At 39.2% G+C, this 12,667-nt stretch overlaps 1 protein-coding gene across 3 annotated transcripts in view; it reads left to right on the top strand.

Annotated features, from left to right (window-relative positions):
- Positions 1–1,551: 1,551 nt before the first annotated feature.
- The window catches only part of tmem131l (transmembrane 131 like), a 30,317-nt gene continuing 19,201 nt past the window's right edge, over positions 1,552–12,667 (top strand). Inside the window, exons 1-3 of one of the 3 annotated variants that reach the window (XM_019274919.2) lie at positions 1,552–1,761; positions 2,501–2,574; positions 6,121–6,164. In XM_019274919.2, coding sequence (XP_019130464.2) covers positions 1,638–1,761; positions 2,501–2,574; positions 6,121–6,164 — 242 coding nt within the window. In that variant the 5' untranslated portion in view covers positions 1,552–1,637. The remainder of the gene's footprint in view (positions 1,762–2,500; positions 2,575–6,120; positions 6,165–12,667) is intronic. The other 2 variants (XM_010750466.3, XM_010750467.3) reach the window with 2 other exon arrangements.

Below are 12,667 nucleotides of genomic sequence, written 5' to 3'. Positions count from 1 at the left end.
AACAACAGTTAAAGGTTAAAATAGTATCCAAAGTCAAAGTACCGCTCTTGCATAAAAAAATGTCCCAGTAACTACTGAGTTAGAAATGACATTATTGGATTGTTAATACAGATATATCAATCCACAAATATTCTTTTACTGATATAGTTGCTTGAGGTGGTGCTAGTTTTCACTACTTTATATATAGAGTTTGATTTGTCTAGATATTCCTAGTTTAAGGCTGGGCCCCTCTGAATGGTCACAAAAGAAATGTGCAGGGTCATGAGATGATGAATGGTAGAGGAAGGTACTTTTTCTCTCTTTTTTTTGTGTAAAGCATTTGATCATTTCACCTTTTGAGCCTCAAACACATTTTAATAAAGCAATCTGAGAGATTTGGAAGAAAAAAACTCTTAAACATCGAGCCAGAAAAGATCACAAACCAGTGGTTTGATCTTTAATGATGCATTGGTATAATTGGTAACTGTAATCATTAGCTATAACAGATAGTGGAGTAAAACGTATTACATTCTCCCCTGAAATACTGGAGCAAAACTAATTTCCACCATTGAGTAGTGTGTACACGTCTGTGGGATACTGGTGTATTAATTAAAAAATCCTGCTTCAATAAAAGTGTGACTTAAATTAAAGTATGCATAATGCCTCACGGAGTCCACATTATTAGATTAATAGTAATGCGTGCATGGCATTTTATTGTTGTAGTCGGTTGAGGTGAAGATCATTCTAACTTATTTTTGTAACAATGCATCATAGTTGATAAACTGATTATATATTTTCAAGAAATTTGACTCCAGTTTCACTTTGTTCTCAATGTATATAAACAGATAATGACATAAATAATCAGAATCAGAAATACTTTAATAATCCCAGGGGGAAATTATTCTTTGTTACAATACTCCAGTATAGAAACAAACAAAAACAACATATGTAATATATAAACTATATAATGCATTATATAAACTATATATAGATATAATAAAGGTATATAATATAATACAGCTAGAAAACACTTTTTACCTATCTGTTCTTCTCAGAATATCTCTATCTATCTATCTATCTATCTATCTATCTATCTATCTATCTATCTATCTATCTATCTATCTATCTATCTGTCTGTCTGTCTGTCTGTCTGTCTGTCTGTCTGTCTGTCTTGTGTATGAGTGATATTTACATGTTTAAAGAACATAAACTGAATTTAAAACAGTGAGAATAAACAACTTAATGGCACAGTGAGTGAGTTTTAATATAATCTGCAAACTAACCAGTGACTATATCTGTCAAAAATATATAGTGGAGTAAAAGTATAAGGTACTTTACTCAAGTAAAGTATAAGTTCCCTTTAATTTGTGTGTGTTGTTTTTTTTTAAGTGCAGTGCTTGAGTGAGTGTATTTAGTTTTTATTCCACCACTGTAGGGTTTGGTTTACCTTGAGCAACAGACACGTAAACAGCGTTGTTGTAAGTGACAGTGCTGTGTTTCTGTGTGTGTGTGTGTGTACTGTACAATGTGTTTGAGGAGGCGGGGAGGGACAGACAGGAGGAGGAGGGAGCTGCTGCTGCTGCTGCTGCTGCTGCTGGTGAGAGAAAGAAAGACCAACACAGCGAAACACACGGCAGGCTGCTAGCTGAGAGGGCAGCATGGCGGGGCTACAGGACTTTCAACAAGGCAGCCACTGTCACAGGAAAACGTGGATCAATATACTACTAGGAATACTACAATTACTTTTACCCTGCGTGCAGCACGGAGGGGCACAGCTGCAAGGTTTGTACTGTGGCTTTTTTTTTGTTATTCTCCGTCTGAGAGGAGGTGTAAACACGGCCGTGCACAAAAAAATGTACCAGAAAAAAAAAAATGTTAAGTTAGCCACACTGACATGACAGCAGACGGTAAACGGGGAGGGACGATAGGGAGATAGGTGATGAGATAAATCATCCAAACAGCATTTTAAAAAATGTTTAAAAATATATTTAAATATTAACTAACAGGAGAGAGGCTGGTAGCTAATGTTTTGTCAGCCTGCTAGTTCGTGCTAGCGGTTCTTCCTATTGCTGTTTTTGGTTGATAACTTGTGCAGACGGGGAAGTATCGTATTAAAAAGGGGACTTTTAAAATGGATATTTAAGTGTCGTCACTGTATTCAAGGTTAGAAAATTAAACCTAAACTAACCTTCCCCCTCCTTTTTAAAAAAACAAAAACGTCCACACAGTGTTTGCTGCAGCAGCAGGAGATGTTTCCCCCTCAAGTTCGTTAGCCGCCGTGCTAAGCGAGCAGCTAGCCTTTGTCAAGAAGGCGAAGTCATTTCCTCACTTGTCTGTGTGATTATCATCAACCCCGCTGCACTTTTTATTCACAGGTTATAACCTATTTTTTTAATTAAGAAGAGTTGGCTTCAATGTGGCTCCTTTCCAGCCGCTTGTCTTTTTTATTTTCTCTCCCCATGCTGACTAAACATCTTCACTGTTTCATTTTTATTTCTTGCTCCCACAAAAAAAAAAAAAGCTCTGAGTCAGATGTCCACCAGCGTGGTCGAGGTCTGGCAACCAGAAGATGCAGATCCATTAGTCCCACTTCAGGTATGTTTTCTTTTCTTTTATGAGTGTGTGTGTATATATATATGTATGTATATGAAGGAGGAATTGAGAGTATGCACATGCAAAACACAGCTCAGCTTTCAAATGCAGACAGATGCATGAGCACGTGTGTGGTTTAGTTATTTAGTGCATCCCCCCATTGTGTGTCCACTTTGCAACCAGCTGTGTTGTTCATTTGTTCATTGCATTGATCATGCACGACTTTTGTCACCATACTACTGTGCAGCATTTTTTTCTTTTTTTACAGTTATAGTGTGCATGGTTAAATACTGAAATGAAACCAGAGCGGGAGGCCACCTGCCATGTGGCTCCTCCTTTATTTTCTTTTGTACATAGTGTCCATTGTGGAGTTCAGTCAGTAGTACATACCGAGAGCATGCTACTTTCTGCAATTATGCCCTGCTTCTGTAGTTTAAAATTTAAATGTTTGCTGTTGTGCAAGATTTTATTTTATTTTAAGGGGAAGCAAATTATAATTTCTTAAACATGTCCAAGTAGTCGTGTATGTATGTATGTATGTATGTATGTGTGTGTGTAATGGTTATGTAATCCCGGTGCAGAAACAGCACAAGCAGCAGGAGTTGTGTGTTTGCTGATAACCTGTCATGAGGTCACCAGCTGACTGTCATGTTACCTGAGGGTGGGTGTGGCATTTTCCACAGGCCTTTTGTTTAACAGATGTGAATGGCATTGATAATTTAGTTGCCCTGAAGGTGATGGATAATTATATGGCACGTTGCACGAAAAGCAGCTGTGCTGCATTACAAGGGCTTTTGTTTTTTATTTTTATACATATAGTAAATAAATAAATAAAAAATATGTTTCAAAAAAGTTTTTAAAATCTTTATTTTGTCACCTGCACAGTGCAGTAATGACTATAGGCGTGCTCAGGATTCATTCAATATTGAAGGTTGTTGGATTATTATTATTTAGTTTTTTTTTTTTTTTAAATAAAGTGAAGAATGAGTGTGTGTGGTGAGTTTTTCCACTCATCCCTTACCTTGCAGACCCATTGGCAGATGGCAGAATTGTTGACATTGTTAGGTGTCATGTTTAGATAGGCACCGGTGAATGGAGCGACTGTCTCAGTTACACGGACTATGTGAATTAGAGCGTGGCATGGGTCTCTCTTCTATATTCCCGTGCTACTGGTGGTCAGCTGGTTAAGTAGCACACTGTGTGTTGCTGCGGGGGCACATTGAAGTGGCGATGCAGGTCATTCAGTGTCATGTGCCTTGACGCATAATACAAATCAATTCCGGTGTCACATTTGGCCAGCGGATAGTGTTATGCGCATAACTAGGGCTTGTAATTGTTTGTGTCTTCATCTCATGCCTCTTTGTAAACATTACTCCTGTTTTGGGTCACGTGTTTGGATTGGTTGCAAGTCTTAAATAGTGATTGTTAGATTAGTTCAGGTTTAGCTCTCCTTTATCTGCCTACATTAGTTCTGTGTTGTGTAAACAGATCATTGTCAGAAATGTTTTAAATCCCTGAGTACATCTTAAAATCCCTGCATCTGCAATCCAGATCATCCACACAGGATGCTGCTCTACTCGAATATTCTTTGTGTTTTAATAACTCACACAGAAGAATGTGGTGTTGTCGTGCTTGATCAGATGGAAATCTGTTTTTCACTCACTTAAGCCATTAATTTGCCAGGCTTCAAAGACACTGGAGGCATTGTAGGATATAATGCAGAATAAAACAAGGATACATGAATTGGTAGTTGTCAAGCTGCACCCTGTAATTTTATGCCATGTTCAGACAACAGATGTGCAATTATGGATAGAATCAGTATATCACATTTTACAAGTCTTTAAATTTACTTGAGAAACTGTTAAAAGAGTAAAAATATAGTTCGAAATGTCTGTTTTTGCTTATCCTGCAAATTAAATGCCTGATAAATTATGATACCACACCACAATAATGAAAAAAAAAATCCTATTAAAAATGCTGTAAATTCAATATCGCCATAAACAAGTCCTGCTCTTTAATTTGCGGCATTGCCTGCAAAGCCATTTAAACGGTAGTTGCTACCTCTGTAGAAACAATACAGCACAATCTTTACTGGCTGAGAAATCTTTATCGTCTCACAGTATATTGTGGCTTACCTCGTTCAGACTACAGAAAAGATTATCGATCATTTGTTGTTGTGCTTGTAAAGATATCACTGTATTATGATCTTTTAAAGTGTGTTTAAACTATAGTAGTAGAGAGCAGGTGAAAAGATGGGAGTAAATATATCTGACAGATGAGGATTTACGGTCGTGTTTGAAGAGTCTCTGTTTTATGTCACTCTATTGGTTGTTGTTTTGTGGTTTGATCATGAAGCCATGATGTTGCCACACGGCCCCAGATTGTTCCTATGGAAACTGTATGTTCTGCATTTGAAGAGACCAAAGCTTATCTCAGTAGTCCATGCGTGGTTCACATAACCTACTACGGTGTAGTTAACGGTGTTTGAAATGCTTTAAATGTAAAAATGGCTTGAAATGTATGCTTCGTATGTGTATTTTAAAATGTTCTGCTGTGTCTAAACAAAGCCTCATTTTGCAGATTACACACCATTATCACACCAATTAGGGTTTGATCCAAGCCACGCCATTGTGACAGTGATCAGTCAGTTGCCAATAATCTACCAAGTGTACTGCTGGTCAACTTTCCCATCAAGAACAATAAACTCACTACATGCATCATGTTGACATGCACAGTGTAATCCAGTTAGGCAATCATTTGAAGTGTGCACATGGTTCAGCCTAACTTGATTTTCTCAATTTATATGATTGATGATAATTGTGTCAATGCCTGTAAAGATGTTCTGTACTGGAGGAAATATACTATCAGTGCTGCAAAGTAAGAAAGAAACATTGAGAGATGTTATTGCCATCACAGCATCATAACTAACACCAAACTATATAATTAACTAAGGACTAAGTATGTAGAATATGCTGCTCTCTCTTTAGATGAAAAGCCCAATTTCAGCAGTCATATTAACATTATCTAGGGCTGTATCAAATTATTTCGTTTACCTTCTCATCTTCAGAAATGCTGTATTCATTCAGCAATCCTGAACGCTCAGTGAGAACATGTAAAGGGCAACAAACTGGACGTTCATTGTTTAGTTCGAAGAGCCACAGCACGCTCTGCCAACGCTGGCAGAAATCGCTAACCCTCGGAGTCAGGGTGTAAAAGATGTAATGCCAGTTTGAGTTTCCCAAGGCCGTTCAGGTTTCCTGCCTGGATTTCCTCGTTTATTTACAGTGAAATCACATTTAATGCGAAACACAACCTCTTGACATTTCAAGAAATAAAACACAGATGTATGGCGTAGTATAGTGTGAGGGGTCGTTGGCGCATCAATGTGCATCAAACCTCCTTGTTTATAAAAAATTATCATAAAAGCCAGAAGGCTGTTTGGCATACCAGTAGATTTACATCCCACAGAGCCTGCTGATATGGTTCTTTCTTGGCCACAGTTGAGTAAATGGGTTTCTGTATCAACTGTATTTTTGCTTTTATTCTCAGGTGGAGAAGGAACGAAGAAAAGATGGTCTTCCGCTGGAAGATGGGTAAGCTTTCTATCCCACATAAGTTTATCTTCTGTGGGAACAGCATCTAACTGAAACCCTTGTTTGTGTGTGTGTATGTTGTTGCACATTTATAATGTATTACACGCTCATGACAGTCAGAAAAACCCCAGATGAGAAGGTGTGACAGACATTTAAACCATCCTACTTTGCTAGTTCAAACATTGGTCAGAGAAAGTCACACATACATTCAGCAATTTTAGGAGAACATTTACAGCTGAATGAGGTTTGATGAAAGGTTTCCACCTGCTCATGAGTACCACTTGGGAATATGTTTGAGACTTTCCACCAAGCCACATAATTACTAACAACCCCCCGAACAAACACACAGATTGCATCAGACTGAAGTGTTTTCTCCTGTGTAGTGTAGACTAGAATTATACTGTAAGACACAGGAGGAAAGCTGGGCTGTGGCGTGGGTTTGGTTTGTGAACAGCCCAACGGAAAAACAAGCCTACCTCTACATTAAAAAAAAAGGGCTTCAATTTGATGTGAGCATATTCAACAAACTATAAATTTTAGTAGAGCTCTGTTAATGGAGTATTTAATATGCAGAATACATGTGGGGTGACGTGTTTTTGTATTCACACACACAAACGATGTGGTGTGGTTTGAGTGTAATAGGACTGAAGGTTTCTAAAAAGGCTTTTTAAAAGTCCTCCCCTGTATGCAGGCTATGTTGTTTATATTGGTGAGTGAGGGTGTGTGTGTGACGGACACAGAGTTTGGGGGCGTGCGTTAGAGAGGCCAAACCAGAACCGAATTCCTGACTAATTTTAGAACTCCTTGAAAGAAAAACAGAGGGGAGGTCTGTCTTTCCCAGCTGTTTCTGATCCTGCAGAAATGTTTTCAGCAAAATATCAACAATTAATGGTGTTATTTAGTAATTGCTTGCTCGGGAACACATCTTCAGGCTTGTTTATCCCTCTAATTGAGGTTAAATACATATTTAGTCACACATATATCCTAGTGTGTGCGCTTGCTTCTGCTTCTTGTTTATCTTTCCAGTGAGGCAGCGTAATATAAAGAGCCCAGCCCGTCATATACATGACCTGGCAAAGTATGTTCCCCACACTCAAATGTTCCTCACAAATGACGTGTGCAGTTTGGCTTGACTTGTCTCTGCAAGATTTTTGCATTGCTCTGCATGATCTTAAATGGCATCCTACCTCCTGAGTTATTTAATTGCCATGATGATATATAACCCAACATGACAGTGTCACACAGTTTTGCTGATGAAAGTGTGAAAGTTCAGAGAGTTTGGCTAATGCAGCCTTTGCAAAAAAACATGTCAGCTCCTACAACTGGATGTAGGAGCCGCCCCAGAGAGTAAATAATGATGGACAAACAATGGAATATGAAAGAGCTGGAGTGCTACTTAACTTTCAGTTTTGATTTAAAGTTTGTGGGGTTTACATGCAGCTAACTGCTGCTAAACAGTGTGGGAATATGGCTATTTTTAGGTCAGGAGAGGTGACAGGCTTCGTAGTGCTGGTTGAACCGGAGACCTCCAGAGCTGTGGGCCGTGAGGCCTCTCGTGCCTGGGTTATCAGGTACTTGGCAGACCTGCCATCACTCTTCCAGGCTAGAGAGCAAAGCAGGCTGCAGATACAGAGGTCAATGATATCGCTTTCTCCGAGTCTAGTCTTGTGTCAAAATGTCTCAGTTCTCCTCTTGGGTTTTTATTTCTTATAATACCCTTCATTTAAACCTTCTCTTCACTGCAGTGTGTGTGGCACAAGTATTGCTGTGGCATGTGCTTTTAATTTCACTGTTCATTGTTCCCCTGCCTTCTACAAACACCTGTGAACACCAGTTGACCCAAACTCTCCACTGGTCCTAACCTCTCCCCTGGAGCATGGCTGAGGTCACTGCTAACATTGACTTTATTTGAGTTCGATCCAGGGGATCAAATAGCGCCAAACATAACTTGTTATTTTTGTACTGTGGCGGTAGACAGAACGCTTGGTCTACAGCTCGGCTGTACGCATGTTGAGTTTTTCCTTAAGGGCAGCAGCTGTTGAATTCAGAGTAAATACTGAGTTACAAATACATATGACAAGATAAACGCCCTCCTCCACCCTTAAGGAAATGCATAGAAACCAGACACTACACTACTAACCACAAATGAGAGTGCAGCATGTTTTTAAGCCTGAATCTTGATTTTGAATATTAAAACTAGTTTTACACCTGCATTAATGAACATATGTAATTAGGCAGTGCTTTCCTAAATATTACTTTTTACAGTTTTAATCAGCACGATCTATATCAATCGTCTCAAGCTTCTTCTTTTCTGCAGATAACCTCATTTCACCTTCACATTTGACCCCTCATGCACGCCCACTCGCTCACTCGCTCACACACACACACACAGCTTTTCCGCTCTGACTAACACAGTTTGAAGCTATACAGTAGGACAAGTTATGAATTAACAAACGATGAGACGAGAGAGAAGCGCAGACGACACACTGGGAACAAGTCAAACTCGAACTGCCAGCTTATTTATTGTTCTTTTATGGTGAAGCATTGTATTTGTTATTATGGGTTGATTCCACAGAAGCGAGAAAGAAAGTGAAATATTGTAATGTCACAGGTAGTCAAGCATGAAGCAGCGTGTTGGTTTAGTCCTCGAGCAGGTGGATGAATGGCTGTAACCGGTTGAAAGAGTAGGTGTGTCTGAAAGGCAGAAACTATTGGTTATAATAGCTGTCTGCTGTCTGTCTGTAAGTGGTTTTCCAAGTAAATGCAAAGTTCCTGAACAATGAAGACTAATTTGACAGCAAACACTGACCGATCACCTGCTATTGTGCTCACATCTCACAAGCTGCTAGCCCGCAGTGAAAAGGAAATGAAGAGATTTGATTGTTTTGCGTCTGTTGAATGCGTCTGGGTCGCTTTGTGGCCTCTCTGACTCAATCTCGGATTACAAACCATGTAAAGAGGTCAGGCTGGGATGTACACTGACTGACTGTAGACGCCTTGGTTATTTTAAAAAGATTGATGTTGCATTGCATTCAATTGGCAGCCGCTTTTCTCCAAAGCAACTTAACAGTAAGTGCATTCAGCCTTAACAGGGCTAAGCAGAGCATAAGAGCTGCACGTCGTCAAAAAGTGGAAGTACATCCCTCTCAAGCATTCAAATAAAAACAAGCGCTGGTGTGATCTATCCTGTGATAGTCAGGTTATGCTTACACTGAAATTTCTTTCAAAGGTTGGGGTGCATATTTTTACACTTCCTGCCATGTCTATTCTACCAAGTTGCAGTTTTCCATTACCTGTTTCATTGCCCATTTCACTTCTATCATCATGACATCGGTAGCTGCAAAGGGAAATTGCAGTCTTGCAGTGCAGTTAATTTCTTGGTGTGCACATTGTTGTGTGTTGCAAGCGACTTTCACCCATTACGGATATTTATGCCTATTTGGTGTAGCCTGAAGTAAACTGTTGTTTTTCTATATGTCAACCGAGCAGATCCTCCTGTTGTTGTTTTTTTTCAAATTCCTTATCTTGATGCTCGTTGCAGCACGACACAAGATTGATTGTCTAGGGCGGAAGGAAGATAAAGAGTTGCTAGGGGGTTGCCAGTCTTGTCAGTGCTCTTTTTTTTTTTTTCCTGTTGTCTCAGCATCGACCCCTTTTTTTCGTCTTTGCCTTCTTTACAACTGACTACACACGCTGAGCCGCTGCTCGGAAAGTGATCGAGGTCAGGCGAGCTTTGGCACAGGTGGCAAGACTCTGTATGTGGAACTCGATGTAAAACACCTGATGCTATTTTGGGCAAAAATGACTCTTCTCTGAGACCTATGTCACCACTAGTTGCTACTATTTCTTCACCAGTGGTAGTTTACAGATTGGTACATGAGTAACTGTGCTTGATGCATCTAACTTTTTAATATTTTGTAACCACCACTAGATTAGAAACACTCTGATTTTTAAACACAAAATAGATGATACTTGTCTTTACAACGCCCCTTTCTGCAAACTGACAGATCAGATCAGATCAGTGTCAGATCACTGTCTAAAGCTGCACACTTAATCAAAATATTATCAAAATCATCATATGTCAACATTTAAAAAAAGCTGATCAAATGTGTGACAATCGTGATATCTGTCAAAATAATCATAGTATGATTTTTATTTTTTTGTGCAGCCCTACTCGTGCTCTTACCAAGCTGTGTCTTTAATGTAATTTCTACAAACAGGCTATTATGTGTAGAAATGTTTGTTTTTAGGGGAAAAGGGTGGAGAACCACTACAGATATTATAAGTAAGATGGCACATCAGATTGCTGCCTTAAGAGGAAACTATCCACTCAGACCATTTCCTAACATTTGCATTCATTACATACTGTACTTTTCCATGTCCTGTATGCTTGTTCCTCATTTGAAGTATATACACAGCACTGCCTTTTATTTCTTATTCTCTCTATAACATATTTAAAAGACTGCTTTGGACATAAAACTAAATTCACTAATCCTTACAGGGGGCAGGCTACTTCAGCGCGCATCTTACTTAATATTTTTTAAGTTTTTCACCAAAGGCAAACTGTCATAAATAATTATTTTTAGTGGTAAACAGTTCCCAGTTCCTCTTTTAAAGTGAGATGTTAAAGCAGTTTGACAGTGGAGTCATGGCGTTTTCACTCGATCCATAAACAGATTAATTGTTTCAGACTCGTGCAAATCCCACTGCTGCTTTCTTCCACTTATTGAGAGTCGCTTTATGAGACAAGTCCCAGCAGCGTGAGAATGTGTCAGCAATCATTTATAGTGATACTATCTCACCACATAACAATAATAAAGTTTAGTTATTTATGACATCATCGCAATTGCAAATGAAAGATTGCAACACAAACATAAATTCTCAGGTGCCTAGCTCCAGACAACTTGTACGTTTGTTTGCAGACGGGCAGATTTCAAAGTGACCAGAAGGAAGAAATGTGATTGATAATCTGCACTGCAGAGATGAATGGAAAAAACCTGAGTAGTTAATTAAAAACTGACTTTATAGCAATACACTTTTGGATAATAAACAAAGGCAGAGCTGGTTTGATGATGAACAATCAGGAAAGTGTTAACATCAAGAAGAATGAAGACTTAATAAAGCTTGTTGCGAAGAGAGATGCCTTAGGGCGAGCTTTGTATTTCTTAAGAAATTCTTTATTGCTAACCGTCACCGTGTTTTGAAACTGTGCAAACATGCAAGACTAAGCCTGCACATTGTACATTTTGTGTCACTAAATTACCACACACACATTTTGTGTTTACATTTTAAAGTTACTCAACCCTCAGGCCACTTTTTTTCAGATGAAAACCAATATATGTTTAGGTATTAGTGTTGTTGATGACAGTTTAGTGCAAAGGATTTGAACCCTACATATTGAGTCATTAATTTGCACAGTGACCTCTATCTTTCTGCTGGCTGAAACACATCTATTGCAATTGAATTTCTGTTGGCTGACCTGGAGGCAGCTTTTGTCACCAAACACCCCCAATTCCCCATCCCATCCTATAAACCTAATGTGTCCTGACTCTACAGACTGTGGCCAGCTACATAGACTGACACTCCTGGACAGACAACACTGGAAACATAGCCCCTCTGAGCTGATCGTTTAGCTAATGTTACAAGACATTTACCACACAGAAACTTTTACAAACTGCTTCTGTCAAAACTCCAGCAGACTCAGCGTGCCCAGCACAGAGAGTCTGATAGCAGCTGCTCATATTAGCTCTGCCTCGCTGAGCCATTAGCTCTCAGTTAACAATACAAGACTGCTACCACACAGACATTTTTACAAGTGGCCTTGAATAGGCTTCGAGTGACTGTCAAAGCTCCAGACTCTGTGTGTCCAGCACAGAGAGTCTGATAGCAGCTGCTCATAACAGATAAGCTTGGTTAGCTCTGACTACTGGCAGCTGTAGTCCTGCAACACCAAGCGGTGGTCAGTTACCTCCCATGTCACACACTACATAACCACGATACTAATGCAAACACCACTTTCTATAATATTGGACCCAAACAGCTGTGATCAGAACCTGCTTTTAAATGTAATACTGACAGGAGTCCTGATCACTTCAAAGTCTGAATGCGATGTTAAAGGTGTGTTGAAACTGAATTTGACTGTCCTCGTTCAAAGTCCTTACACCATCTTTGCTGCCAGCAATGGGTTGGTGCTAGTGGTATTTTCTCAGCTTCCTGTCTGTTCACTTATGTTCTATGTCCTCTGGTTATTTTTATTGTGCTGCTAGAAGCAGAGGCCAACAACAGTGCCGGTTGATATGTCAGTCTGTCCATCTGTTTATTGTATATTCATGCGGTTTGCAATTATTTACACAGTTCAGCCTTTTAATAAATGCCAAAAATGGCAACAACAGCTTCAGGCTAGTTGTGTGTCAATGCTGGTTGGTGCGCTGCATTAAAAAAAGAGAAGATCAGTTGATTAATTAATTAGTTGATCAACCAAAAATTAAATGGTAGTTATTTTG

Source organism: Larimichthys crocea, chromosome X (genome assembly GCF_000972845.2).
Source record: "Larimichthys crocea isolate SSNF chromosome X, L_crocea_2.0, whole genome shotgun sequence".
In the NCBI taxonomy this organism is placed as follows: domain Eukaryota; kingdom Metazoa; phylum Chordata; class Actinopteri; family Sciaenidae; genus Larimichthys; species Larimichthys crocea.
This window is presented reverse-complemented; position numbering and strand designations above follow the sequence as displayed.